Source organism: Cervus elaphus, chromosome 32 (assembly GCF_910594005.1).
Source record: "Cervus elaphus chromosome 32, mCerEla1.1, whole genome shotgun sequence".
NCBI lineage: Eukaryota > Metazoa > Chordata > Mammalia > Artiodactyla > Cervidae > Cervus > Cervus elaphus.
In genome coordinates, this window is record NC_057846.1 from 21,861,391 (window position 1) to 21,887,430 (window position 26,040).

General features: G+C 47.5%; 1 protein-coding gene across 6 annotated transcripts in view; it reads right to left on the reverse strand.

The window, feature by feature from the left end:
* The window catches only part of DCTD (dCMP deaminase), a 117,241-nt gene that overhangs the window by 8,360 nt on the left and 82,841 nt on the right, over positions 1-26,040 (reverse strand). For 2 of the 6 annotated variants that reach the window (XM_043893647.1, XM_043893648.1), the window contains 2 exons: positions 14,989-15,103; positions 14,501-14,636 (listed from right to left, as the gene is read on the reverse strand). In XM_043893647.1, coding sequence (XP_043749582.1) covers positions 14,501-14,636; positions 14,989-15,096 — 244 coding nt within the window. In that variant the 5' untranslated portion in view covers positions 15,097-15,103. Of the gene's footprint in view, positions 1-14,500; positions 14,637-14,988; positions 15,104-16,934; positions 17,313-17,333; positions 17,437-17,537; positions 17,557-26,040 lie in introns of those variants that run through there. The other 4 variants (XM_043893651.1, XM_043893652.1, XM_043893649.1 and 1 more) reach the window with 4 other exon arrangements.

Below are 26,040 nucleotides of genomic sequence, written 5' to 3' on the forward strand. Positions count from 1 at the left end.
GTCCCACCCACGCTTCACTGCCCTTGCTCACCCATGCACCACTCCAATTCCAGATGCATCCAACACCCACCCCAGCCACTGAACTCTAACACCTGCTTCTCCAGCCTGCATCTGAGGGTTGAGGGGAGAAGCCCCCCATCCCCGCTCTCGGAAGCGCCTGACACTCAGGGGCCCCCCTGTGCTGTCAGCCTGGGTCCCCGGGTCTGAAAGTCTCCAGGCCTGGCTGACCTCTCAGCTCCGCCGCCTCCAGGCTCAGTGGCCCGGACCCTCTCTTCCCCTCCAAAACTGCCCTGGCAAAGTTAAGGAAGTTCCTAAAAACGATTCTGGGTATAACCTTTATTTGCTGGGTTGCCATGTAAAAAGTTTAAGAAATACTAGTTCATGGAAACCTGTTGACCTCTGTAACGTAGTGCATGCATACAGTTCAGTTCAGTTGCTCAGTCATGTCTGACTCTTTGTGACCCCATGGACTGCAGCACGCCAGGCTTCCCTGTCCATCACCAACTCCCAGAGCTTGCTCAAACTCGTCCACGAGTCGGTGATGCCTTCCAACCATCTCATCCTCTGTCGCCCCCTTCTCCCTGCTGCCTTCAATCTTTCCCAGCACCAGGGTCTTTTCCAATGAGTCAGTTCTTCGCATCAGGTGGCCAAAGTGGAGTTTCAGTTTCAGCATCAGTCCTTCCAAAGAATATTCAGGACTGATTTCCTTTAGGATTGACTGGTTGGATCTCTTTGCAGTCCAAGGGACATGTATATAACCAACTATTTAAAAAAAAAAACCAAAAGCTAAGCCCTAGTGTATAGTACCTGCCGATTCCTGTGGTACAAATACTCCCCCAGGGCCAATTCCAAGCTCCCAATGTGATTACTGTTTGGGAGAGATGCATAGGGGAGGCTGCGCCTACACCCCACCAGGCAGCCTCCTGCTTACCTGAATCCAGTCCCTTTCTGGCTGCAGTCTCCGGGTTCCCTGCTCCCCTGGCCCCTGATTCTCGATCCCTCGCCACACCCCCCACCAGCCCCCTCAGCAGCACCAGACCCCGTCTCTGTGGGCCTCTGCCCTGCTCTCAGGTTTCTGGGCATTTCCCAAGGTGCAAGCCTGCTCTTTGGTTTTCCTCCCACAATGGTCGACTTTGAGAATTCATCCATTCATAGATTCTCGGAGAGCAGATCTACTTGCAGAACCCTGAAATCTGCATTTCTAACCCCAATTTCCCATATTCTCCGCGGGCTTCTTCTTTGGGGGGCGGGTTGGGGGGCTGAGTCCACTATGATAAACACTCTGCAGATATCTGATGGCACTGTTAAAGGATGCCTTTATCTTTTTGAGTGTTAGCGATTTTATGATGTAGCTTAGGAAGAGCTTCAGCTGGAACTACAAACAGGCCTGAGCACAAAAACCAAGCGAGGAGGATGGTTCTGCTATTGATCTCAAGATGAGCCTGGTCTCCACATTCACTGCACGAATCAGGACGAAGTATTCCAAAGAGACACAGTGTCTAGGAAGTATTCAGAAGACAGTTAAATTGTTACACACACACAAGAAGACTCATTTTCTGTTTACCCAGAATTACTCACCTATGGCTGAGCAATAAGCAAAAGAAGTCTCCAAATACTACATGTGTATTCGTTAAGTACAAAGAGTGACACAGAAACCTTCAATGATTCTCAACACTGTTAAAAAGGAAAAGAATCAAATGCTGGAAATATCAGATTGATGCTTCCAAAAGTTCTTGATTGCTAGAAGGAGAACCTCTGTTTCAGGTAATTATAAGACAATTCATAAGCTTTGGTCTTTTTTCTTTTATATTACTGACTGTCAGAATTCAGAACGCATTAACCTTGGCCCACGGAGAAGAGACTGTATAATTAGAAAACTGTATTTTTCAAATTCCTTCTTACTAGGGCTTGATTAATCCTTACTGTCTCGTGTAGGCGTTTCTCTGGAAGTTTGACAAATTAACAGGATATATTCCATCCTTCGCTAGATTTAAGAGACTCAACATTTTATAGATTTAACTTTCATCTCTTTTGATGTAAGACTAATACAATATCTATTTTAGACAGTAGCATTCTTAAGGTTTACTTAAATAGGTCTTCAAAAAAAAAAAAGAAGAAGCCTCAGAATAAAGGCTAAACAACTGCTAATCGCTCCACAAATAATTTAATAATGTGATTCTAGCCCAAACCAATCATCACGTGGCTGCTAGGACGTGAGGGGAGCTACCGGGGCCTGATACAATTTGGGGTCAGGAAAATGGAAGTTTCTATTCCAGTTAAACTCTCCAGGTTATTTAAGATTCCTTCTCATTAGTAGTACAAGATTTTACTTGAAGAAAATGACTTTCGAGGGCCTGAGGGCTATTCTGCCGAGGCTGACCTAGAAAGCGGGACAGGATGGTGAGCAAGCAGTGTTGGGGCGAGGGGAAGGTCCAGACGCAGGGCACCTGTTGGACTCGGCCTGGCCCGCCCCGCCTTCTGCCAGCGCTGCCCAGGCTGCACTGGACAGGCCTCGGCGTCTCTGGGGACACTCCTGCGCCCCTGACTGATGGCCGTGACGTTTCTTGGGGTGGGGAGGCCACCCGGGTTCAAAGTAGGAACAGTTTATCTCCCTGCTGAGACAGGGGGTCAGGATTCGGAGCCAAGAAGGGTGTGCTCGGGGCTGGAAATAGGTGAAAGCTTCACCCTTCAATTAATAACTGACACAAAACGGGTGCCAGAGTCCAAGGTTGATGCGTGCATTTAAAAAAACAACTCAACGTTAATTCTTTCAAGATACTCCGCTTCTTTTTCTTCTGATGATGGAGCTTTTTTGGCATTCCTTCTGGAAAGCAGGGTCTGTGATTTTACTGCTGGCGTCATACAGGGAAGCGAGGGGTTCACCTGGGTCGATCTCTTGGAGCATGAGCACCCGGTACCCACCTCAGACACCTGATGGGGGGCTTCTGCTGAGGGGTGGGGTGTGTGTCCACTCCTCCAACAGATCCATGCAGGGGCCCGCTTCCCTGCTTCAGGAGTTAAGACGGAATTTCAACTACCTATTTCTTAATTATTGAAGGATATCCTGACAGCGCTTCATCCATCACCACCAGCCTCCAAAGGACCCGTCCTTCAAGTCAGTAATTGAACAGCAGGGGAGCCTCCAAAGTGAAGCCCTCCCTTGGACAGGTTCACTCTGCTGTATTTAAAACGGAGCGCCAAGGACCTACTGGATAGCACAGGGAACTCTGCTCAATGTGATGTAGCAGCCTGGATGGGAGGGGAGATTAGGGGAGAGTGGATACCTGTGTATGTATGGCTGAGTCCCTTCGCGGGCCACCTGAAACCATCACAACATTGCTCATCGGCTATACTCCAATACAAAACAAAAAGTAAAAAACAAAAACAAAAAGTGGATCCCTCCCTGCCTGACCACCCCCCGGCACCCCCACAAAGGTTATAAACTGTCCATCATCCCCCAAATCCACAGCAAACATCACTACAATTTGGCCTTCAACAACATCACTCCTCATCACTCTTCTGTCTCATCTCCCGTCAGTGAAGTTCCCACATCTGCAAAGTAGTGACTGGATTCGTTATCAGAGTTTTAAAGGACTGGAGGTTAAGGTGGATAGGGGAAGGGGAGAACCAACTTAGAAACCCGCAGTTACATTGCTCTCTAGAAGACTCTTCCCCCCACCCGGACCAGAGTTCTATGACCCTCTGCATCCCGTGAAGCGCAGCCTCCTGGCCTATGAAACTGAAAGAAAAGGACCCGCCTCTGAGACCCGCTATGCGTGCAGCCCCCAAAGGTGGACTTGGTAAACATCGGGGCCTGCTGACCCCTCCTGAGACCCTGTGGCCCCCAGCTGCCCAGCGGGGCGGGCAGGAGGGGAGACATCTCTTCCCCCTCCATCCCCTGCCCTGGTCCCCGTCCCCTGCCCCCTTCCTCTTGCTGAGGCTGCTGGCGAGCAGCGCAGGGCACCCAGGGGAGCCACTTAGCCCCAGTGGTAGTGCTTAGGGCTAAAGAGACTTCTGACTGCGGTGTTTCCATTACTGATAACACAGCCCCCGGAACTCTAATTACGCTGCCTCCCTGTGTGCTAAGGGCACACAATCAGGTCAGAGGGAGGAGGAGCGGGAAACACTACATTTCACCGCAGGGCGAGCCAGGCCCAGCTCCCTTCCCACCATGCACCTGCGATGCAGACACGTCTGATGAAAAGGTACCCAAGCGGCGCAGGGGGGAGGGGGACGCACACCACCATTGGACAGCGTCCGGTGTGAACACACAGTCAAGCTCCCCGCTCCCCTCCAGGGCTAACAGCTTTTAAGGGTGAACTGGGACCGACCAGTGGGCACTGGGCCAGGAGTCAGGATGTGGGTTGTAACTGACCCCAGCTCCATCAGGCACGCCTCCTCAGGTGACATGCCGACCCCGACTCGGCAGGAGGAAACGGGGCTGAACTGATAATTCAGGATTCTCGGGTGAGACCCAAGCTCCTGTCCCTGCCCCACACTTCCCGGGCAGCTCTCAGCACTTCCCGACGCCCCTCCCAACACAACCACCCCCCCTTCCTCCTCCCCCGTATCCGTGCCACTCCTGCGCCTCCTCCTTCCTCTTTCTGCCACGGACCTGCCCCATCCTTCACCAAAATCAGCAATTGATCGCCGTTGTTGAACAACAATTTGTTGTTGAACAACAACAAATCGCTGTTGTTCAGTTGCTCAGTCATGTCCGACTCTTTGCGACCCCATGGACTGCAGCACTCCAGGCCTCTCTGTCCACCACAAACTCCCAGAGTTTACTCAAACTCATGTCCATTGAGTCAGTGATGCCATCCAACCATCTCATCCTCTGTTGTCCCCTTCTCCTCCGCCTTCAGTATTTCCCAGCATCGGAGTCTTTTCAAATGAGTCAGCTCTTCACAGCAAGTGGCAAAAGTATTGGAGTTTCAGCATCAGCATCACTCCTTCCAATGAATATTCAGGACTGATCTCCTTTAGGATGGACTGGTTGGCTCTCCTTGCAGTCCAAGGGACTCTCAAGAGTCTTCTCCACCACCACAGTTCAAAAAAGCATCAATTCTTCAGCGCTCAGCTTTCTTTAGAGTCCAACTCTCACATCCGTACATGACTGCTGGAAAAACCATTACAGCCTAGACTATATGGACCTTTGTTGGCAGAGTGATGTCTATTTTTTAATACACTGTCTAGATTAGTCATAGTTTTTCTTCCAAGGAGCGAGCATCTTTTAATTTCATAGCTGCAGGCACTGTCCACAGTGATTTTGGAGCCCAAGAAAATCACGTTCCCCACTGTAACTCCAGGAACCGAAGGTCAGCTGTCACGGGCTCTGTCCCCACACGACGTCCTCCCCCCATCACTAAGCGATGAGCTTGGGGACCGGCCCTCTCACATCCCTCATCAATCTCTCTCTCTCCTGGAGTATTTCCATCTGCAAGCAACTATGTGATGCAAAAACAGACAGACAGACACCAGACGCTGCCCTTGGTCAGACAACATAAACCTCTCCCTCACCGACCCCCCCCCCCCCCCAAATGGCTGTCATCCTGCTCTCTTCCCAGACATCTCAAAACCGGATCATCGTCCGCTCTGCCCACTGCCTCACCTCCGGGGCGTCCTTCACTTGCCTCCAGTGTACCTTCAGCCCTCCCCGCTGCCAGGAGCTGCTCTCTGCAGTGAGGGCGTGACCCCCGTGGTGCTGAACCACACGGGCATTTTCCCACCTCCCTGGACCTCTCAGCAGCCTTTACTTGGCCACCCCTTGCTCCTTCTGGAAACATGCTCTGCATGCTCCCTAAAGCACAGTCCTTCCCTGCAGCCCCGTCCGCGTCCATCAGCCTCTGCACCCGTGGCTCTCAGGGACACGGCCAGGGCCTGGCCTCTGCGTCCTCTCCCAGAGTCACCTCACCCATCCCCATGAAGTCACCCCAGGCCAACAGGCCACGCGGACATCACCCCCTGCTTCTCACACCCAGCCTACAGACCTCACACCCTCCCTCGGAGCTCCCACAGACGCCTCCAACCTCAGGGCTTCAGATTTCCCTCGCTCTGACCCCAGACCTAGGTCCTCGGACTAGAGCTCTTCCCATCCCCCAGCACCTGCCACCATCCCATCCTTACCTGATGGGGCCCAATGAATCCTTCAGACCTCCAGGTAACGCTCACTTCCTCAAAAAGAACATTCAGCAACATCTGTTTATCCCAGTCCCGTCCACCTGCTCTACTACTAGTCTGCGAGCTCCTTGAACACAGACATCATGGGCATTATTTACTGCTGTTGAGTGCCTAGCATAGAATATGTATCATAGATGTCCCATGAGTATTTGCTGAGTAAATGAATGACTACAGGTGAACATACTCGGGAAACCATCATGTATTATAAAATGCAGTTACAATTTTTAAAAAAGGAAGCAAGATGCCTCAAGAACTCAGCAACAGACCACTCAACGTGATACAAGAATAGAGGGCTCATTAGTATTTATTTCAACTTCTAAAAAGTTATAATTCACTTGCAGAAGGAAAAAGGACACGGAGGAATTCTGCTTCTCTTTCCCACCTAAACTGAAAATTAATGGCATTTTGAACAAAGTCTTTTAATTGCAGAATTTAAAAATTTATGCTCGGTTATCTTATTCAATATTTTAAAGTTACTATGGCATCTATCATTTGAAAGAAGCACAGAGATGAGATTTACACCTCCACTAACTGTCCAGGACCTGTGCATCAGAGGGTAGACGACATGAGCAGAGAGAAGACGGGCATGTTCTAATCCCCAAATTCTCCATTTATCATGGGATTTCCTGAAGCCGGGCCAGTATCCATGTTTCAATAAACACCACCAGATGGACTGACTCACAGAGGATTCCCCAGTCCTTTCTTTCTATTTGGTCTTAGAATCACCTCTTGACTAAGCATGTCTCCTCTCTTCATATATTTTCTTGTACTTCCAGATGGGCTGGAGTAGGAAATGACAAACCACTCCAGTATTCTTGCCTGGAGAATTCCATGGACAGAGGAGCCTGGCAGGCTACAGTCCATGGGGTCACAGAGTCAGACACGACTGAGCGACTCAAGCATGCACGCCCACGTGGGGTCTTCTTCATTGCTGTCCGCCAACCTTTTTTCATCTGTTTGTGGATGAAACACTCTTCAAGTGTCCCCTCCTGCCTGTGTATACCGTCTCCATCTGGTTTATACATCTCAGAACTGGAGCAGATTTGAATTGCTGGAAGGAGGGGAAGGTATAAAGCCTGTTCTCTATTAATTTGTCCACACGCACAGATGCGTATTCCTTCTGTGTCGCTGCCATCAGCAGCCGTTTGCTGTAGCTCTCACCCCAGATGCTTCCAGAATGCCTTTTAAAAAAACCCCTAAGCAGAGAAACTGCACCCTGATTGAATACAATCGAAGCTATATGGTTTAATTTTTTCCAGAGAAGCCTAGAACTGGTGGAGTCCTCAGTAATCCCTTATTTCATAAAGACATTGGGACATGAAAGTCAAGTCGTGTATCTGACAGCCACACAGTCCCTGGGTTTACACACAGCACACCTGGAGCCCAGACCCTTGATGGTCAGTCTGGGAGGATTCTCTCATTTGAATCTGGTAATTGTCATCTTAAGCTCTGCGCAGCTTTTCTTAGCCAGTATGCATATTAAAGATGTGCACAGTCCTATCCAAATATAAGACAACAGTCCCTTAAGAAGCAGAAGCAAAAAACAATATAAATATTTGCAAAAGTCTCTAGGAACCAAATTTTGGTGTGTATTTCTGGGAGAAAATATGTATCAAATACAGCATTAACACAGCTTATGAAAGAGTCTTGATGGAAAAAAAAAAAAAAAACTCAAAACAAAACCTTAACAATTCAGGCCGGTTTCAGAACAGATCAAACAAAATTAGCACAAGTGACACAGAATAGATCGATAAAGACCCCAAGGTTCATCGGAGTCAGCTGCTCCCTGTCAGCACACTGCCTGGTAACACAGAGTTTCTAAGCAAAAGCTTATCAATGTCGAGAATTAAAGAAGTTATATTTATCATTCAGATAATTAATGGGCTGACATACTTGACACAACCTAAACGAGGCTGAATGTGGCCCTGAAGTTTTATAGAGGCTATTAATCTCTCAGCAAACCTTTTATTTAGAGACAGTACAAACTTCAGCCTGCTTCCTGGTCATCAATTTGGAAATCACTAACCTTGAGTTATTTTAAGTTTTATTATAAACTTCCATGAAGTAAACAGACTCTTTATAAGTAAAGGCCAATATGTGTATTTTCATGGGGAGGTTTGATCCCATAGATGAGCATTCCATCTGTTCCTACATTGCCTCTATAGAAGGAGGTTTTAGTAAACATTGTTACTATACATCCTTTCTAGATACTCATGGTGAAATAGTAATCTCCTGCTCTTTGAAAATAATTAGCCCTGAATCTATAGATTAAAATGAGACTTCCCTGGCAGTCCTGTGGTTTAGACTTAGCCTTCCACTGCAGGGAGTTGCAGGTTCAATCCCTAGTCGAGGAGCTGAGATCTCACAGAAAACATAAAAACAGAAGCACTATTGCAACAAATTGTATGTAACAAATTCAATAAAGACTTTAAAAATGGCCCACATCAAAAAACTTTTAAAAAATGTACAGATAAAAGTCAAATAAATGTATAAAATCATGATTTGTTCTTTCCTAAAGACTGTTTATAAACATTTATATCTGAAAATGAAATACACTTATGTTAAGCTGGTTAAATTTCAGGGGAAGCCTCATACATAAGCCGTTGTGTTTCCCTGTTTGTCTAAGACAGTACATAGTTGAAACCCAAGTTTGCCCCTCTTTTCATAAGAACAATCTCCTTTATTTTTTTTACTGTAAACTTGCTCCAAGGTTTTCCATTGATTACACTAGTTATTTTGTACAAAGTCCCTAATTAGACCCACTGTCAGGATAGAAGTGCCGAATGGCCGGGGGCAGGGAGGTTGGGGGCTGCCACCAGTGAAATTAGAATTCTGCAGGAAAAGAAACAGCAAGTCATCAAATCCATGGATCTGCCTAACAGAACCAGAGGGCATTCAATTTCAACCAGCTGAGGGAACAAATTTGATCTTAATTACTAAGAAGCTCTTACAAGTTGTGAGGAAGCCATAGCTTAAGAAGGATCAGCCTCCTAAGTTCTTGATAAATTAGTTTCTCAAGACTAACCTTTTGGATGCCAAAGAAATATATCACGTGCGTGGCAGTCAGGAAAATGTCAGTGTTCAAGGGAGTAAGGTAAACGGCTAAGGAAATCACGAAAACGACATCTATGCATGCTTAACGATATGCTAAATCTGAAAAATAAAGATTACATTTAAATATAAAATTGAAAGAACTGCCACATACTGGCAAAACTGTTTCAAACTGCCATGTTCAACTCTTGCCTTAATTAATTCCAGCACTTTCCTTCCCAGCATTATACCCTTTTTAGAGTTTTTCTGCAGAAATATGAACTGACTCTGGAAAAAGCCCCACGTCGCCATGTTTAGCTGATGCATCAGAGAAAAGGGCTACCACCCTCTTGGGACATCAAGACTATGGTCCCCCCCAAAAGAAAAAGACTATGGTCCCTTCCATGATGAAAAGGGCAAAGCAACAGGGAAAGCAATTCCAGCTTCGTGATTGACCGGGATGGAAGAGAAGGCCAAGCAAAGACATGTGCTTCCCCATGAATCCCTTCTCCAGTGGGAACCAGCATGGCAGGAAAACCCAGGCAAGCTTGATATGCATGGGAGCTCCTTTACAAACATGAAGTTTAACAACAGCTCCTGAGAAAGAAAGAAGTTGATTTCACGCCAACACTCGGTCTGTAAACCATGTCATCAAAATCGCTTATGAAAACCCACAGAAAGAGTGATCTCTGCATTACCATGAGTATTTCACCTCCATTTTATAAAATTGGTATTTTGATTAAATGTGCTTCACTCTGATGAATTCCACAAACAGAAACGAATGGAAAATGTCAGCTGAATTCTTCATCCTGGGGTTAGCAACCACCCCCTCATGAAAATCAAAGCCTCCAAAAGGTTTTTACCTGGTAAATTAGATAAATCTGCTCCTTCCTGGGTTTTGTTTTGTTTTTTTCCATTGTCATTCATGTGAAAAGGTGTCACTATAATAATGCTGATTTCTTCCTAACACTGTTAACTGACATCATACTATCTTTTGGATTTTTCGGGAAAGAGATGAGATAAAAGGCAGTTTCCTTGGCAGGGGGAATTTTCATTTTCCATATTAATACTACATTATCATCAAATCGTTTCCTGAAGTTTTGATCCTAAGCCCAGAAGAACAGAAACACCCTTTAAAAATGCCTCTCCAGAGACCTGGGCCAGAAGAAGCCCCGTCTTCATATTCTGACACACGTATTCTGTGCTTACCTCCTGTCCACAAAGTGTCAATCAAGACGAGTGACTTCCAAATTTACAGCAATAATAAGGAGGATTATTAAGTTGTATAATTTACTGGTAAACTCAAACTTACACAATTCCCAAGCTCCCCTCTGGAGCACTGTGAAGGCAGGCCAGGTGTACATGGCTTTCTACCCTGTCCTAGGTACAGGCCACCACCACGTGAGCATTCCACCTCTGGCGGGTCGTTTCATGGAAATCTCTATTTGTTCAAGTGCATGGTGAGAAGACGAAAATGGGAGGCCCACTGTGCTGCGATCCACCCGTTTCAGCAAAGCTGAGCGCCTGTGCCTCCCTGCGGGAAGCAGAGCGCCAGCCCAGAATCAGATGATGTCACCCGCCTGTGCGGCACTATATTAGTTACTTAGCATCTCTGGGCCTTCAGGTTCCTAACCATGGATGATGTGGGCAGCTTAGACCCCGTGGGCATGAACCCCAAGGCACCAGTGAGGTTCTTCCAGGGGTACAGGACCACAGACTGGCAAACAGACATTCAGCACTCACCCACACTTTTTCCAAACATGTACAAATGCTGTTCAATAAAGTTCAGGTTAATGCAAAGTGTTACTGATAAACAACTCTTTGTCAACATGGACTTTCTAACTCAAAAGACACTACTAAAAAGTATGACCTCACTTATATATGGAATCGAAAAAATAAAAACAAGGTCACAGGTACACAGAACAGATGGATGGTTGCCAGAGACGGGAGATGGGGCAGAGAAACAGGCAAAGGGGGTCAAAGGTACAAACTTTCAGTTACAAAGTAAGTCCTGAGACTGTGATGTACAGCACGGTGACTGCAGTTAATACTACTGGACTGCGAAACTGAAAGTTGCTAAAAGAGTAGATAAGTACTCATCATAAGGAAAAATAATTTTCTGTAAACATTATCAAATATCAGTATGTATGAATCATCATGTCATATACTTGCAACTAATGTGTATATGTCAATTATACCTCGACTCTTTTAAAAAGATACTAATAGTTTAACTAGCATTATATAGCGGTCCTGGAAGTTCTTTTGACATTTAAAAGCAGGTCCCCTATAATCAGTTGTTGTTGTTCAGTTGCTGAGTCGTGTCTGACTCTTTGTGACCCTGTGGAATGCAGCATGCCAGGCTCCTCTGTGCTTCACTACATAATCAGAAGAAACTAGGAAATCAGTGGTCTAGAATCTAGATCATCTCTACAGCTCCTTTATAGGGATGGAGACATCGTCCATCCGTCCTGAAATAGCAGTCCATCCACCAGGTTAAGCCCACACAATTTCAGACATTGTCACTTACTTTGTCATTAATTTTTTAAAGTCATAAAATGGAAAAAAAGAATCTGCAATTTAGTCAATTATCACCAAACATTTCTATTACATCCAAGGCTACCTAAACATTTACTTCTCTGTGGCCTGAAAACCCTTAAGAAGACGGGAACTGAGTGTACGGTTTCCAGCCAGTCATAGTTACTTAGACTTAAAGCCCATCTCCGCCTGTATTATGATGGTAGTAATACTAAATGCCTCTTAAAAACCATTTAATACCTTCTCCGACTTTTATGGTACATCAAATTACAAGCTCGCTCTCCCTGAAAGAAAATGGTCTACATTCTAACACAGCTCCATGTAAAAATGAATAATTGATAAGTTAGGGGCAAAGAGCTTTGAAAACCTAGAGGTATCATATGAATAGTAAAAAATAATGCAGACAGACAACCGGTGGGGAGTTTCAACTCAGCAATCATTCAATAAAAAGCAATCGGAGAAGCTGGGCAAATGCCTGCATGGGTTCTCTTTCTTTCCAATTCCTTCTGGAAAGGAGCTCTGAACTTGGACAAAAGGCAAGTGTCTCAGAACAAACACAATCAGCTACTGGAGAGGTTCTGGAAGTGGGGAGTCGGGGGCAGGGGGCGGTAAGTGTGTTGCAAAGCCTCGGGCTTTCTAGGTCACTGCCAGAAATGTGCCTGGGGCTCTGGGTGATTGAACGAGGCACAGGTTCCACTGGGAGAACCCATGAGGTTGCTCATAGTTTAACTAGCATTATATGGGGGTCCTGGAAGTTCTTTTGACATTTAAAAGTGGGTCCCATATAATCAGTTGTTGTTGTTCAGTTGCTGAGTCGTGTCTGACTTTGTGACCCTGCGGACTGCAGCATGCCAGGCTCCTCTGTGCTTCACTACATAATCAGAAGAACTAGGAAATCAGTGGTCTAGAATCTAGATCATCTCTACAGCTCCTTTATAGGGATGGACACATCGTCTATCCGTCCTGAAATAGCAGTCCGTCCACCAGGTCAAGCCCACACAATTCCAGACACTGTCACTTATTTTGTCATTAATTTTTTAAAGTCATAAAATGGAAAAAAAGAATCTGCATCTTAGGAAGTAACTGAGCTTACCGTGAGGAAGCTGAGCTCCTGAGTAACTGAGTCAGTAACCCACGAGGACCCCTCTACACCCATGTGACCACTGGCATCTCTTGGTGTAACCAGCCTCAGCACCAGACGCCTCCCAAGAACCCCTCTATCGGGAATTCAGCACCAGGACCCACAGCCCACTGTCCTGACTCCGTGAATAAGGGCTGGGGTACTCACACCCTTCAGAGCCTACTCTGAATTCACTGACTCATTTCTATGGTCTTTATATGGGACCTTGGACTGCCCCGTGAGAAATCGCCTTCGCATGTGCCTACAAGCAACGAACCATTTCCCTTCTTTCTTACTGAAAGCACAAAGAATCAAAAGCAAGAAGACCAAAAGTTTCTAAAACATGTAGGCCCATCTTTCCTGCACTTCACTCCTCTCAGCTGAGGCGGAGAAGGCAGTTTTACCCTCTTTTCCCGGGATCCTGCCCTTTCTACTACTCCTGGATGGGGAGTGAAATGGACTAGCCCGACTATGAAACCCCCTGCAGTACCAAATTGTCTGATTCCCTGAGAACCCAGAATGCTCCGTAGTTCTCCCCAGTCTCATTCCTCAATTCCTTCGCCACCTCCGGGCATGTTTTTCTTCTTTTTCTGTCAAAGACAAAGTCACTGCCCTGAAGCAGCTTAGATGAAAGTTATGGGGCTTATTTAACATGATTAAGGTCCAGGAACATGAGTAAAAACTACATAAATTCAGCTAAACGGAGACTTGGAGCTCTTTGTGAGGAAAAACTCCAGAGGAAAACCTCACAGGCAAGAGCCAACTTTAAATGAGAGGGTTCACATCACACCTGAGCTCACTGCCTGCCTGCACTCATTTCCTACAAGCACATCTTTCCCATTCGGATGGCCTCCATCTACGTGACTCCCAGCAGAGGCGGTCTGTTCATAAACACAGGTCCATGCCTTAAAAGAAATTCAGCAGCATATGAAGCCCAAGGCGCCTCTTCCCAGCATTAGCTGCATATTCTCTAGGGAATTCAAGGGAAAAAAGGAGGCTTGCTGGGCCCTCCCAGCTTATCTCTGAAAGGAGTCTCCCTGGGGCTTAGATGGGCCACAAGCATCCTTCCCTAATTTAACGATAAAAACCAGAGATGGCCAGGCCCAGGGTTGGCTCCAGGCATCTAGCTTGTGGTCTGACCCCCGTCCACCCTGGCAGTGCAGCGCCCCAGAAAACAGGAGAAGGTGACTGCGTCACCCCTCGACCGAGGCCCAGTTCACAGCCTGCGTCCTGCTTCCCAGAGCCTGAGCCAGAGGTCCTCGGTAAGTGGAAATACATGCTGCTCCTCACCAGAGCGAAGCCCAGGCTGGTGCTTAGTTAACTGGCTCTGTTCACGAGTCGCCAAGACACAAAATGCAGGGGCCACCGTGCCCACTTCACAGTCGCCGCCCCCAGGGCTGCAGCCCTCTGCAGAGAAGCCCGCCATCAGCAGCGTTGCCCAGCCCAGCCACCGCCATGCCACCACTCCTTGGCTCTCTTTGGAATTTAAAGGAAGGGGGTGGGAAGCTGAGCTAGTTCAACAGGACTTATTTTCTTAAATGGAAAAGAAGACGATGCTTTCTGACCGTCCATGGTGTGTAAGCCCTCACTGAGGCCCTGCCACCCGAGCAGGACAGACCACACAACGTGCCCTACCGTAAGGGTACTTGGTATCCAGGATGTTCTCCGCTGTCCTCCTCCAAGGCAAGAGGTCATCGCTGCACCCATTTGGCATCCCGTTGTACCCAATGCCCACGATTTTGTTTTCTGCATTCACGATGCAGGCACCAACCTGCGGGGAAACACACCCAAAGGCCTGATGACTTCGAGGGGCCCATCTGCCACTGCAGAGGCAGCCAATGAGACCAGAGGCCTGCAGAGCTCCCAAATGGGCAGGCCGCCTCTGGAGGGGCCGAGAGCTCTGTCTCCTTGGGGTACGAGAGACAGTGAACAGGGGCGTGTGACAATTTACTCTCTCACAGGAAAATGTGAGCAGGCAGGAATGCTGTGCAAAAGATAGCAGATTGACTCTGCTTTTCTAAGTTGGCAGGGGTCCACGGAGCCTCTTCCTTTTGTAATCTGCTCCCTTGTGGGCATCTCCGTGTCTGCCAGTGTCCAAACATTCTCCTGCAGAACTCACTTACCTGGGAATTTGGATCTTTGCTCCGCTGTGCTGATAAGAAGGCCACCGCCATGAAATACTCAGGCCATTCAAGATAGTCATCACGTTTTCTGCAGGGAACTTCGCTCATGCTGGGTCTAGAAGGCAAACACACAACAAAACAGCAGTCGACAAACACATTTTGGTCAATCTGCTTTCCAATTCGACCCAAGCACATGTCAGCTTTGGCTCTCCAAACTCAAAACAATTTCAATCGACATTTATCAATCAGACATCACAGCACATTAACCCTGGACATTCTGTGGTCTTAAGAAAAAAAAAAAAAAATTAAGTTATCAAAAGTTTGCCTGTGTGGCTGCACCTTCCCAGATATTATACCTATTTACTAATTTCTCATAGGATTTTTTTTTTTTTTGCAAGTTACTACACATGTCTGACCTACGAATCATTCTCATCTTTCACCTCTCTCCTTTATCAAATGATGTCAGCACAACAGGTCAGGGGAAAAGAAAACATTTTTTGACCATCTCATCTACCCTGCATGCATGCTAAGTCACTCCAGTTGTGTCCGACTCTTCGTGACTCTATGGACTGTAACCCTCCAGGCTCCTCTGTCCATGGGGATTCTCTATGCAAGAACACCAGTGGGTTATCATTTCCTTCTCCAGGGGATCTTCCCAACCCAGGGATCAAACCCATGTCTCTTATGTCTCCTGCATTGGCAGGCACGTTTCTTACCAAGAGGGCCACCCGGGAAGCCTGATCTACCCTAATCTATTTCAGATACTCTTAAAGGTTGTACACGTCAACTCAATGAAGCCTCCTTCTGAGTTAAGGTAACTCACACCCCTCTTACAGAGACTCAAAGAACTTAGGTATCTCTCCCTAAACCAGGTGGGATTACTATCCACGCCAGAAGGATTCCATGTGACTTCGTCCTAGCTGTGATATTCATGTGTCCCTTTCCGTTCCCTTAGTTTCCCCAGCTGGGACAGAAATTATCCACCCTGAGTATTGACTCAAACGAAGAGAAACTATTTAGACTCTTGCTATGACTATGGCAAGATTTCAGTAACATTGGGCTACACTCAGGAGAAGGAACTAACTGTCTCCACAACGGGGACAGGGCCCCTGAAATGGGCTAAAACTGCCAGTTAGGGAGAGGGGCCCTTTCAAGGGAGGGGAAACAAAAGCAAAGAAGCAGAGCAACACAGGAACCAACTCTCAGTGAATCTGGAGAAAGCCTAAACATCTGGGCTTAAGAAAGGTGAGAATTTCCCAGCAGCTCCGCTTGGGATCCAGCTGTGATGCCTACAGCTAGGAGCAGTGCCAGAGGGTGCCTACAACTGGGTACCATCCACTGGGAACCATCTGATTTGTTGTTGTTTAGTCGCCAGTCTGGAGAAGGAAATAGCAACCCACTCCAGTACCCCTGCCTAAAGAATTGGGTGGACAGAGGAGCCTGGTGGGCTGCCGTCTACCAGACGGCAGAGTCGGACATGACTGAAACAACTTAGTATGCATGCATGCATCGGAGAAGGAAATGGCAACCCACTCCAGTATTCTTGCCTGGAGAATCCCAGGGACGGGGGAGCCTGGTGGGCTGCCGTCTATGGGGTCGCACAGAGTCGGACACGACTGGAACGACTTAGCAACAACAGCAGCAGTCGCTAGGCGCTCGGTCACCTCCGACTCTTCGCGACCTCGCGGGCTGCAGGGCCCCAGGCTCCTCTGTCCATGGAGTTTCCCAGGCAAGAACACTGGAGCGGGTTGCCATTTCCTTCTCCAGGGGATCTTCCCCACCCAGGGATCGAACCCGTGTCTCCTGCTTTACCACTGAGCCACCAGGGACGTCCCCGAACTGGTTCATTCAAAGTTTAAGGGTTAGCATCCAAACTCGCTGCGGGGACCCCAGGATGAGTGCTTGCCAAACAGGAAGGCGAAGACGGGAAGGAGAGGGGAACTTACTACCCGGTTCGGTTTACCGCTCGCCGCCGGTACAGAAGCACAGGAAGGCCCCAGGTCCGGAGAGATGCCGCTGTCAACCGGCAGGGTCACCACCCGCCTCCTCCCGCCCGGGTCTCGGGCCGGAGCCCGCCGCCCCGCCGCACACGTGGCCGCTGGAAGTGACTTCCAGAGCCCCCGCCCCCGGGGCCCCAGCGCGCGCCCTCGGCTCCCGCGGCGGGGAGAAGGCGTCTCCGAGGCCGCGGGGGCCGCCGCGAAAGGCACCGACCGCCGCCGACCCGGCGCGCGTTCCCCCGGCAGCCGGTGTAACCGGGAGGGGGCGTCCCCGGGGCTCCGCGCGCCCCGGCCGCGCCACGTGGCCCGCACCGCCGCCCCCGCGCCCCCTCCGGCCCGGCCCGCAACCTGCAGGCCAGCGCCCGTCCCCGCCGTCCCGCCGCCGCCGCCGCCGTCCCGCCGCACGCCGGGGAGGAAGTCGGCCGAGGGGGCGGGCCTGCCGCGCGGCCGGAAGGCGGCGGAGGCCCAGGCGGGCGCGCGGCCGGGGAGGGGTCTCGGGTGGGGTCGCGGGCGCCTCCGCGTCCCGCCGCGCTGGGAGCCCGGCCAGCCCACCGGAAGGTCCGGCCTGCAGCCTCCGGGCCCGGCGCGGAAACGACTCCTCCCGGGGCCCCTGTGCCCGCTTTGTTGTGGGGGGTGTGGTTTGGGGTGCGCCGTGACTTTGATCGGCTGGCGGCGACCTGCGCGGTCGCCCCGCCGCCCTGGGTCGTCCCGAGGGACCGCCTGCAGCCGCTCCCCCCCGGGCTCCGACTCCAAGATAACCCCTGCTTTTTTTCGGATCTCTGGATCTGAGGCTAGTTTTTGTTGTTGATGTGCAGGTTTGGGGTGTTTCCCCACCACCACCGCTTGGATCTACCATCAGCTACTTAAAAGATCTCGCTGTAAAAGACCCGAAAGAGTCTATAGCAATCAAACCGAAAGGGCTAGGAAGAAAGAACTGGTTTTGGCCTCTGGAGTGGGCCTGCGGTGTTGCCGTAGCAGAAGGGTTCGTCTGAGGCAGCGCACAGAAGCTCTGCCTCGAGGCACAAATGCCTCGAAGCTGTATTTGCATAGGCGCTTTGCTTGGCCAGCTTCCAGTTCCTACTCAAATTGTGTGGAAGGGCCCGACACGTGTGCTGAACTACCCCCTTTACGGGCCCCAGCCCTGTCCACACCCCCTCCTGCTATTCCCCATAAGGTTTGCTGGCTATAAAATTGTGCGTATTTTGTTACAATTGTTAAAAAGATCAGCAACACACAGTACAGGTCAATAGGAAAGCCCTTGGGTGACATTTCTGAAGTCATATGCTCCAAGGAACTAAATCTGATTTTAACTTTGGTATTCTGTTCAGACATCTAGCCCCTAAGTCTGGTGGAACACTGGTTCCACTGCAGAGAAGGACAAAAGAACCCGTTCCTGTCTCACATATGGGGCTTGAGGATACTCTCAGAACTCCATAAATAACAGCCAGTGTAGTAATCATGAGTTCTGATCAGCACCTCCTAGATCTGAGCCTCTAATCCAAACAAAAGCGTGTTAACTATATTAATTTAGCCTCACAGAGGAAGAATGATAAGAATAAACAGTTGGTTCTATCTAATTTCTCACTACAGCAGACACATCATTCTTCATCTCCATGGTCCAGCCTGTAGATTCAATAATTAAATTATGTACTGCGTTCAGTGAATGCCGGGAAAGCGAAGGGGGAAAATACTTCATCATTAACTATAGATTTTTTTTTTTTTTTTTTTTTGTATAAGACTCAGGCTGGAAAGAGCTCCATAGATTAAGATGATGATTTTTAATGTCAAGTTAACTTTACTCGGCTGTCTTGTTGCCACTAAAGTATATTATATGCTGAGCCCCTGGTTCTCCTCCCCTCTCCCAAATCCACTGCTTGCTCTGTGTCACCCTCATCCATAGTCTTTGAGTCTTCATAGATCCATTTCTCTTCTTACCAGCCTCCAACCTATACATCACCCATTGCACTGGTCTTTCAACCACAACATCATTAAGCTTTCTTCCTTCCTCTGCTCCGTAAAGACTGTCATACATAATTTAGTTACTTCTCATCATTCTCCATTTTGGTCAACTCTCACACTCCCCTCTGCAATAAATTCAGGATCCTGCTTGCTGCAAACACATTACCCTCAGTGTTCCTGCATTTCACTGAAAGTCTCTCATCTTATTAGATGACATCATTCATAATACAGGAAACTCTCCTGATTCATGGTTTCACAACCTGAGGTTTCAATTATTCTACACACACAGCGAACCCAGGCAGCCCAGGAGGAAAAAAAAAATACCTTCCTTGGTTATCTTGCTCATTAACACCCTGTAACTTCAAGTGTGACGGTAGGTGTTAAAGCTCTCCTGTTAATACCTTGCATTTTGGTTTATAATTGAAGATCTTCCTCCGCAGTGTCTCCCACCGCAGACACAGGGGCTCACTCCGTTTTCAGCCACATCAAGTGTGAGGAGGTTTCACACGGGGTGAACACAATCAGCTGTTTGAAGGATTATGGTCACGGGCTTTGGCTCGGTGCCTCTGTTTACAGGCCTGTGGGTTATCTGTGTCTGATCTATAGCACAACCTGGAATATATCTCAGTACCTTGAAAGTGGTGGATCCAGGTTAAAAGGCAGCCTCAGATGGGGCTTGATGGCATTCATAGATGTCGGCTCTATCAAGACACTGCTTACCACTTCTCAGCTACCCAGGAAAGGAAGTGATTTGCAACCCAGAAACAGGCAGGAAGTGAGGAAAGTCACTGACCTAGGGGCATCAAGTTTGTCATGGGAAAAAGGGCACCTGCCTTAGCGTCTAGCCAGACTGTGACCTCCAATTCCACTTCTTACCATGTGATCTTCAAGAGTCTTTTGTTTCCTCATCTGTATAATCAACAACATTCATGCATTCAATCATTTCTAAGTAATTCTCTATGCATTAGGTGGAGTGAAAGTCACTCAGTCATGTCTGACTCATTGCGACCCCCCTGGACTATACAGTCCATGGAATTCTCCAGGCCAGAATACTGGAGTGGGTAGCCGTTCTGCTTCTCCAGGAGACTTTCCCAACCCAGGGATCGAACCCAGGTCTCCCGCATTGCAGGCAGATTCTTTACCAGCTGAGCCACCAGGGAAGCCCAAGAATACTGGAGTGGGTAGCCTATCCCTTCTCCAGGGGATCCTCCTGACCCAGGAATCAAACCAGGGTCTTCTGCATTGCAGGCAGATTCTTTACCAGCTGAGCCATCAGGGAAGCCCATGCATTAAGTGCTATCAATCTCAGTGATGAACAAGATAAACCCATTTTGCCTTCACAGAGCTTCCCCCCCCCCAAAAAAAAAATAAATACTAAATAAATGACCTCATTGATGGCTCAGTTAATGCAACAAATGCTATTATTAGGTAACACGCCCATCGGAATATCTTTGTTCTTAATCCAGTCATTGTCAGGACCAAAAACTTCTTTCCATAGCTCAACTACAACCCTCAGACACAAAGGACCACTAGAAAGAGCTGTTTAAACCTTAAGTAAGGGGATGCGTGGCCCAGAAGAGAGGTCAATGTAAATTATAGGAAATTAAAATTAACTATATGCTCTTGTCAATATATAATTTGTATACATGTGTTAGAGCAGGAAGTCAGTTGTTCATGGTTAGTGAAAGGCAGACAGATGGCAAATTGACTTCAAGATTCCTAAACAAGATGTAGGTTTATGAGTTGAGGTCCCCAATTATTTTAATAATGACAGAGCTTCAAGATGATAACAAAGATCAGTGAAGAAGTTAACTTGTCATGTGCACAAAGCTGGATGCTTTGCTATTGTGTATCAATAAATGTTTGTGGACTAAATAAAGGAATTTTGTTGTTTTGTTTAGTCACTTAGTCATGTCTGACTCTTTGCAACCCCCTGGACTATAGCCAGGCTCCTCTGTCCATGGGATTCTCCAGGCAAGAATACTGAAGTGGGTTGCCATTTTCTTCTCCAAGGGATCTTCTCGACCCAGGGATCAAACCCGCATCTCCTGCATTGGCAGGCAGATTCTTTACCACTGAGCCAAAGTGGGTAGCTGTTCCCTTACTCCAGGGGATCTTCCCAACCCAGGGATCGAACCCAGGTCTCCCACATTGCAGGCGGATTCTTTACCACCTGAGCCACAAGGGAAGCCCAAGAATACTGAAGTGGGTAGCCTGTCCCTTCCCTTCTCCAGCAGATCTTCCCAACCCAGGAATCCAACCAGAGTCTCCTGCTTTGCAGGCTGATTCTTTGCCAGCTGAGCTACCAGGGAAGCCTAAATTAAGGAATTAATAGGCAATAATTGCTTAATGCCAAAGTTTTTGGAGCATCCATCTCACGTGTCAAGAGTATTCCTTAAGACTACCCTGGCAGTCCAGTGGCTAAGACACCATGCTCCTAGTGCAGGGGTCCCGAGTTCGATTGCTGGTCAGGGAACTAGATCCCACATGCCTCGAGTCAGAATTTGCATGCTGCAACTACAGATCCCATGTGTTGCAACTAAGACCCAGCACAGCCTACATAAATAAATATTTAAAAAAGAAAGAAAGAAACGAGGAGGGTTTTGGTGCAACCCTGGGAGCCCAGGAAGACTTAGTAGCTTAAAAAAAGAAAAGTCTTCCTCTGTAAACTCTATCATATGCCTCTATCTGCTTCCTTTTTCTCCTTGTGCTTGGTGGGCCTGGAAAGACATTTAATAAGTAAGACACTGGAGCGAGAGGTCGAGGAGTCAAAGGAGAGTTGAATTGTCTTCAAGACTTGCAGTATCTTAGTCTTAGGATCCAAGTCTTGGCCTGTAAGTAACCAGCCATCTCCAGGGCCAGAGCCGCAGGCAGCTGGGAGGCTGTCTGTGGCATATCAGTTCTCCCCACGACTTGGTTTTCCTTCACAGAGCTGCACTTGCAGCCTCTTTCACACATAACTGGTTGAAGTTTATGGAAATTACATGTCTTATCACTTCTTAAAAGAAAAAAATATATATAGAAAATGTAAACCTAAAAGAAATGGGCAATTTTCTTGTACCACTTTATATTTCTGTGTAAGTTACCAAGTGCCAATCATTCTTACTTTTTAAAATTCAAATTTGTCAAGCAGCACGCAGGCTTTCAGTGTTGTACAAGAAAAGATAATGCTCCGTGTGGAACAGTCACTTATGTTAGTTCTGCAGACGTGCCTGCCTACCAAAAGAGAGTTTAGCAGATTGCTGGTTTGGGAGAAATATTAATGATCTCATTAAATGATCCCCTCAGCTCTGGGGTCACCATGGAAAGGTAATCAACAAGATATTACAGTTCTGGATGCAGAAATCTTTACTGACATCAAAGTCACCACTCATTTTGTAGTGTGTTTTTAACTGATGTAACAAGGCGAGTGCCCAAGAATCAGTATAAATGGGAGCCCCTGTTAAACTGTACTGGGAAGTTAATGGCTATCATAATCTGCGTGTTGTGCCTTCCATCAGCTCACCAGAGCGCTCAGTATGCAGTAAACGTCTAAAATGAAAAAGCAGGAATCAAATTAATGCTTTAGTACTGCAGTTCACCTGTTGTTGTGCAGTCGCTAATTCACGTCTGACTCTTTGGTATCCCGTGGACTGTAGCCCACCAGGCTGCTCCGTCCATGAGATTTCCCAGGCAAGAATATTGGAGTGGGTTGCCATTCCCTTCTCCAGGGGATCTTCCCCACCCAAGGAGCGAACTCTAGTCTCCCGCATTGGCAGGGGGATTGTTGACCTCCAAGCCACCAGGGCAGCCCATTGCAGCTCCCCCATATGTGTATATTGAGGGTAACATCTGTGGTCTTGCTATGACAACAACAATCAAGGCCATGAAGTGAAAAGTCAGCTTCTACAGGCATGAACAAGCGAAATAAACCAGGATGCCTATCCTGTCTGAGTTGCTACTGACACTGTTCACAGTAAGAAATTCTAAGCTTGGATGCAGGAGGTGATGGAGGACAATGTGGCAATGATGAGGTCAAAGTCTGTCCACGCCCCTTTGGGATCAACCTCTGTCTGCTTCAGCGTGTGACCGACAGCCCAGAGATGATGCATGGTGTCAGCCACGGAGCATTCTGAGACACTCTGCTAGTCATGCTATCTTCGAATTAGCCCTGGATTGAGTTAATATCCACCGAAAGGAGTGGAAGGATCCTCATGAAATCATCCTTATGAGAACAGGAGAGATTTAATAGTTTGGTGGTTACAGTAACCACTAGCCTGCTAGAAAAATCAATATCTCCACAGTGTTAGAATCACACCAAGGGGTCCTGGAGCTGAGCCCTGTCACTGAAGAAGAAACTCGGATTCATTAGAGCAGGAAGTCAGGATGTGCAGGGAGGTCAAGCACAAATACAACCTGGGCTCTTTTGTCTGCAAACCCAAGGAGATGCTCTTCTTTAAGGATCCAAATTTTTTTTTTTTTTTGAAAAGCACAGAATTTACAAAGCTGGAAGTGACCTCAGCAATCACCGAGTCCAGCCCCTTCTTTTTACAGATGAGGAAATAGTGGCCCAGAAAGATGACTTGCCTTGCTCCCCATTCACCCAGCTGACCTGGTGAGATTTCCTCCAGGCGTCACAAGGCCCGTCCCCAGTCTTAGAGTCTATGAACAAAAGCGCACAGCTCTTCCTTTAGAGCCTCTAAGGAAGGCACTCCGATCAGCCTTCCAGGAGCATAAAGAAAGCAGAATCAGTTTCTCCCAACTCTGCGCCTGAGAGAAGGTAAAACCACATGCCGGGGTAACCAACATTCGGTGGTTAGGTTGCAATGTAAGGTGACAATAAAAGAGGTGTCCAGAGGACTTCCCCGGCGGTCCAGTGGTTACGACTACACGTCCTAATGAAGGAGGTGCAGGTTTGATCCCTGGTCAGGGAAACTAAGATCCCACATTCAGCACAGCATGGCTAGGGGAAGGGAAAAAAAAATCAATTTGAATGAGCTGTCCAGAGTAGAACATGATTTGTTGTGTGTGTCTTCTACAGAAAAATAGCCTTTTCTGCCCACCCAGGAAGTAGTTTATAGACATAGAGTTACCCCTGCTCTCTTTGTCATCACTGCCAGTAGGCACAATATTCTGTTTATAACCCAGTTCCTTTTTCAGAGGAAGTGCAAAATACACAAGACGCAAAGGATGAGAGCCTGTGCAAGACATAAGGATCACACGCATCTCAACCATCAGTACCAGGGGTTGCCCTAACTGTAGCCGTTCACAACCTGGGGACAAGATCCCATCTAAGGGAATCATCTTGTGTTTCTGTGTGAGTCGCTCAGTCGTGTCCGACTCTGTGTGACCCTATGGGCTATAGCCAGCCAGGCTCCTCTGTCCATGGGATTCTCCAGGCAAGAATAATGGAGTGGATTGCCACTCCCTTCTCCAGGGGATCTTCCCGACCCAGGGATCGAACCTGGGTCTCCAGCATTGCAGGCAGATTCTTTCCAGTCTGAGCCACTAGACCTGTGCTTAAGCCCGGACAAGGAAGACTGCATGCCCTCTTCTTGTATTCACTGAATATTAAATGTTACTATGTCCCTAACATATTCACAGCCCCCTCCCTCCAGAACTATGGACTTGCAGATAAATAAGTATATAACACACATATACGAGGTCTTTCCGCTTTGTTCTATTTAATCCAAGCCTTGTTGAAATCCCAGGGATAACATTACTTTTTTAGGTAGAGTCCCACTATCTTTGCACCTATACAAAAAGCATCGTATGAAATACATAAATAAGAGCAGGCAGGGAGCACACCCTTGTGGATTGGAGAAGATGCCTGGATCTGGCTTGGAGGCTGATAGCTAAAAAACTAAGTCTGGTTGCTGGAAACCAACAATATCTCCACAATAATGCAGAGACCCCCACGTAAACTCCTTATCTTTGCCTTCCACTCCTTTATGTTTTCATATGCATGGCTCCCTGTGAGACCCAGAGGAATTCCCTTTCTTGAAAGTCTTTGTTAACAGCCTATTCACTCCCTTGCTATTCTCATGTAACATCACAAATGCTATGTGCTGGCAAAAGGTGAGATAGCAAGTTTACGTTTTAGAGTGTAATTTCACTACGGAGCAATTCGTTTTGTTTGTAACAGCCTGCCACTGTTCTGGCCCGATGCAGTATGCCAGGCTCCGGGACAGAGGAAAGAACTTCATTTTCTAAAATTGGGGGCAAATTCTATCACTGATTTTAGTGGCACATTAAGCCGGTTAGTACTAGACAGACCCAACATTTCACATGCAGACATATTCTCTACTTGAAAGTCAACTGTCCTTCAAAAGACCGAGAAATTATTTGGGATTTCTGAAAACATCAAAGGAATCCCCCGCAAACCGTCCCCATAAACGCCTCAATCAGTTTAGCAATCGGGGCCAGAGCTGATGGCTTTGATTTCTCTTTGATGCAAACCATAATACAAGATGGAATGGCTCTGGGAAATGCTCATAAGCAGTGGTCAGGAAAGTGGATTCTTCTATGTTCACAGCCAGACCCCCGCGCCGATGGGCTGAAGCCCAGTTGATGGTTGGCATTAGTCATTCACAATGCGCACTACAAAGCACTTCCCCCGCTTGCTTCATCCAAACAGAATCGCATCCTCCTGCTGTATGTACAGAAATTGCAGCAGTAACCGAGATGCTTGAAGAGTTTTTTTACCGCGTATGCCTTTAGAGGTACACATTTGGCTCAGCAGAAGCTAAACATTTTTAAGAGCACAGTAAGAAATAGGCCAGAAAACATCAAAGCTTTATAGCTTTTGAGAAAACTTGATGGTCTTGCTGGTACAACTCCCTATGATATGGTTCAGTTGTAATAACAATGGAAACTGTATCAGTGCAAACTGCTGATGAAACATCAGAAAATGTAGCCAAGGGTCTTTTAAACCCATTTAAGAACTGTTCTTTTGAACTGCGACTCTTAGCCTTGGAAAACCTCTTCGAGATTTTAAGCAGGGCTCTGGATGAACTGCAGAGTGAGAACCTGAAATTATCTTGTGCTCTGGAATCAATATCAAGCGGTATTTTCTCTTTGAGAGAAATTCAATCCGACAGAAAAGAGAAGGAGCCGT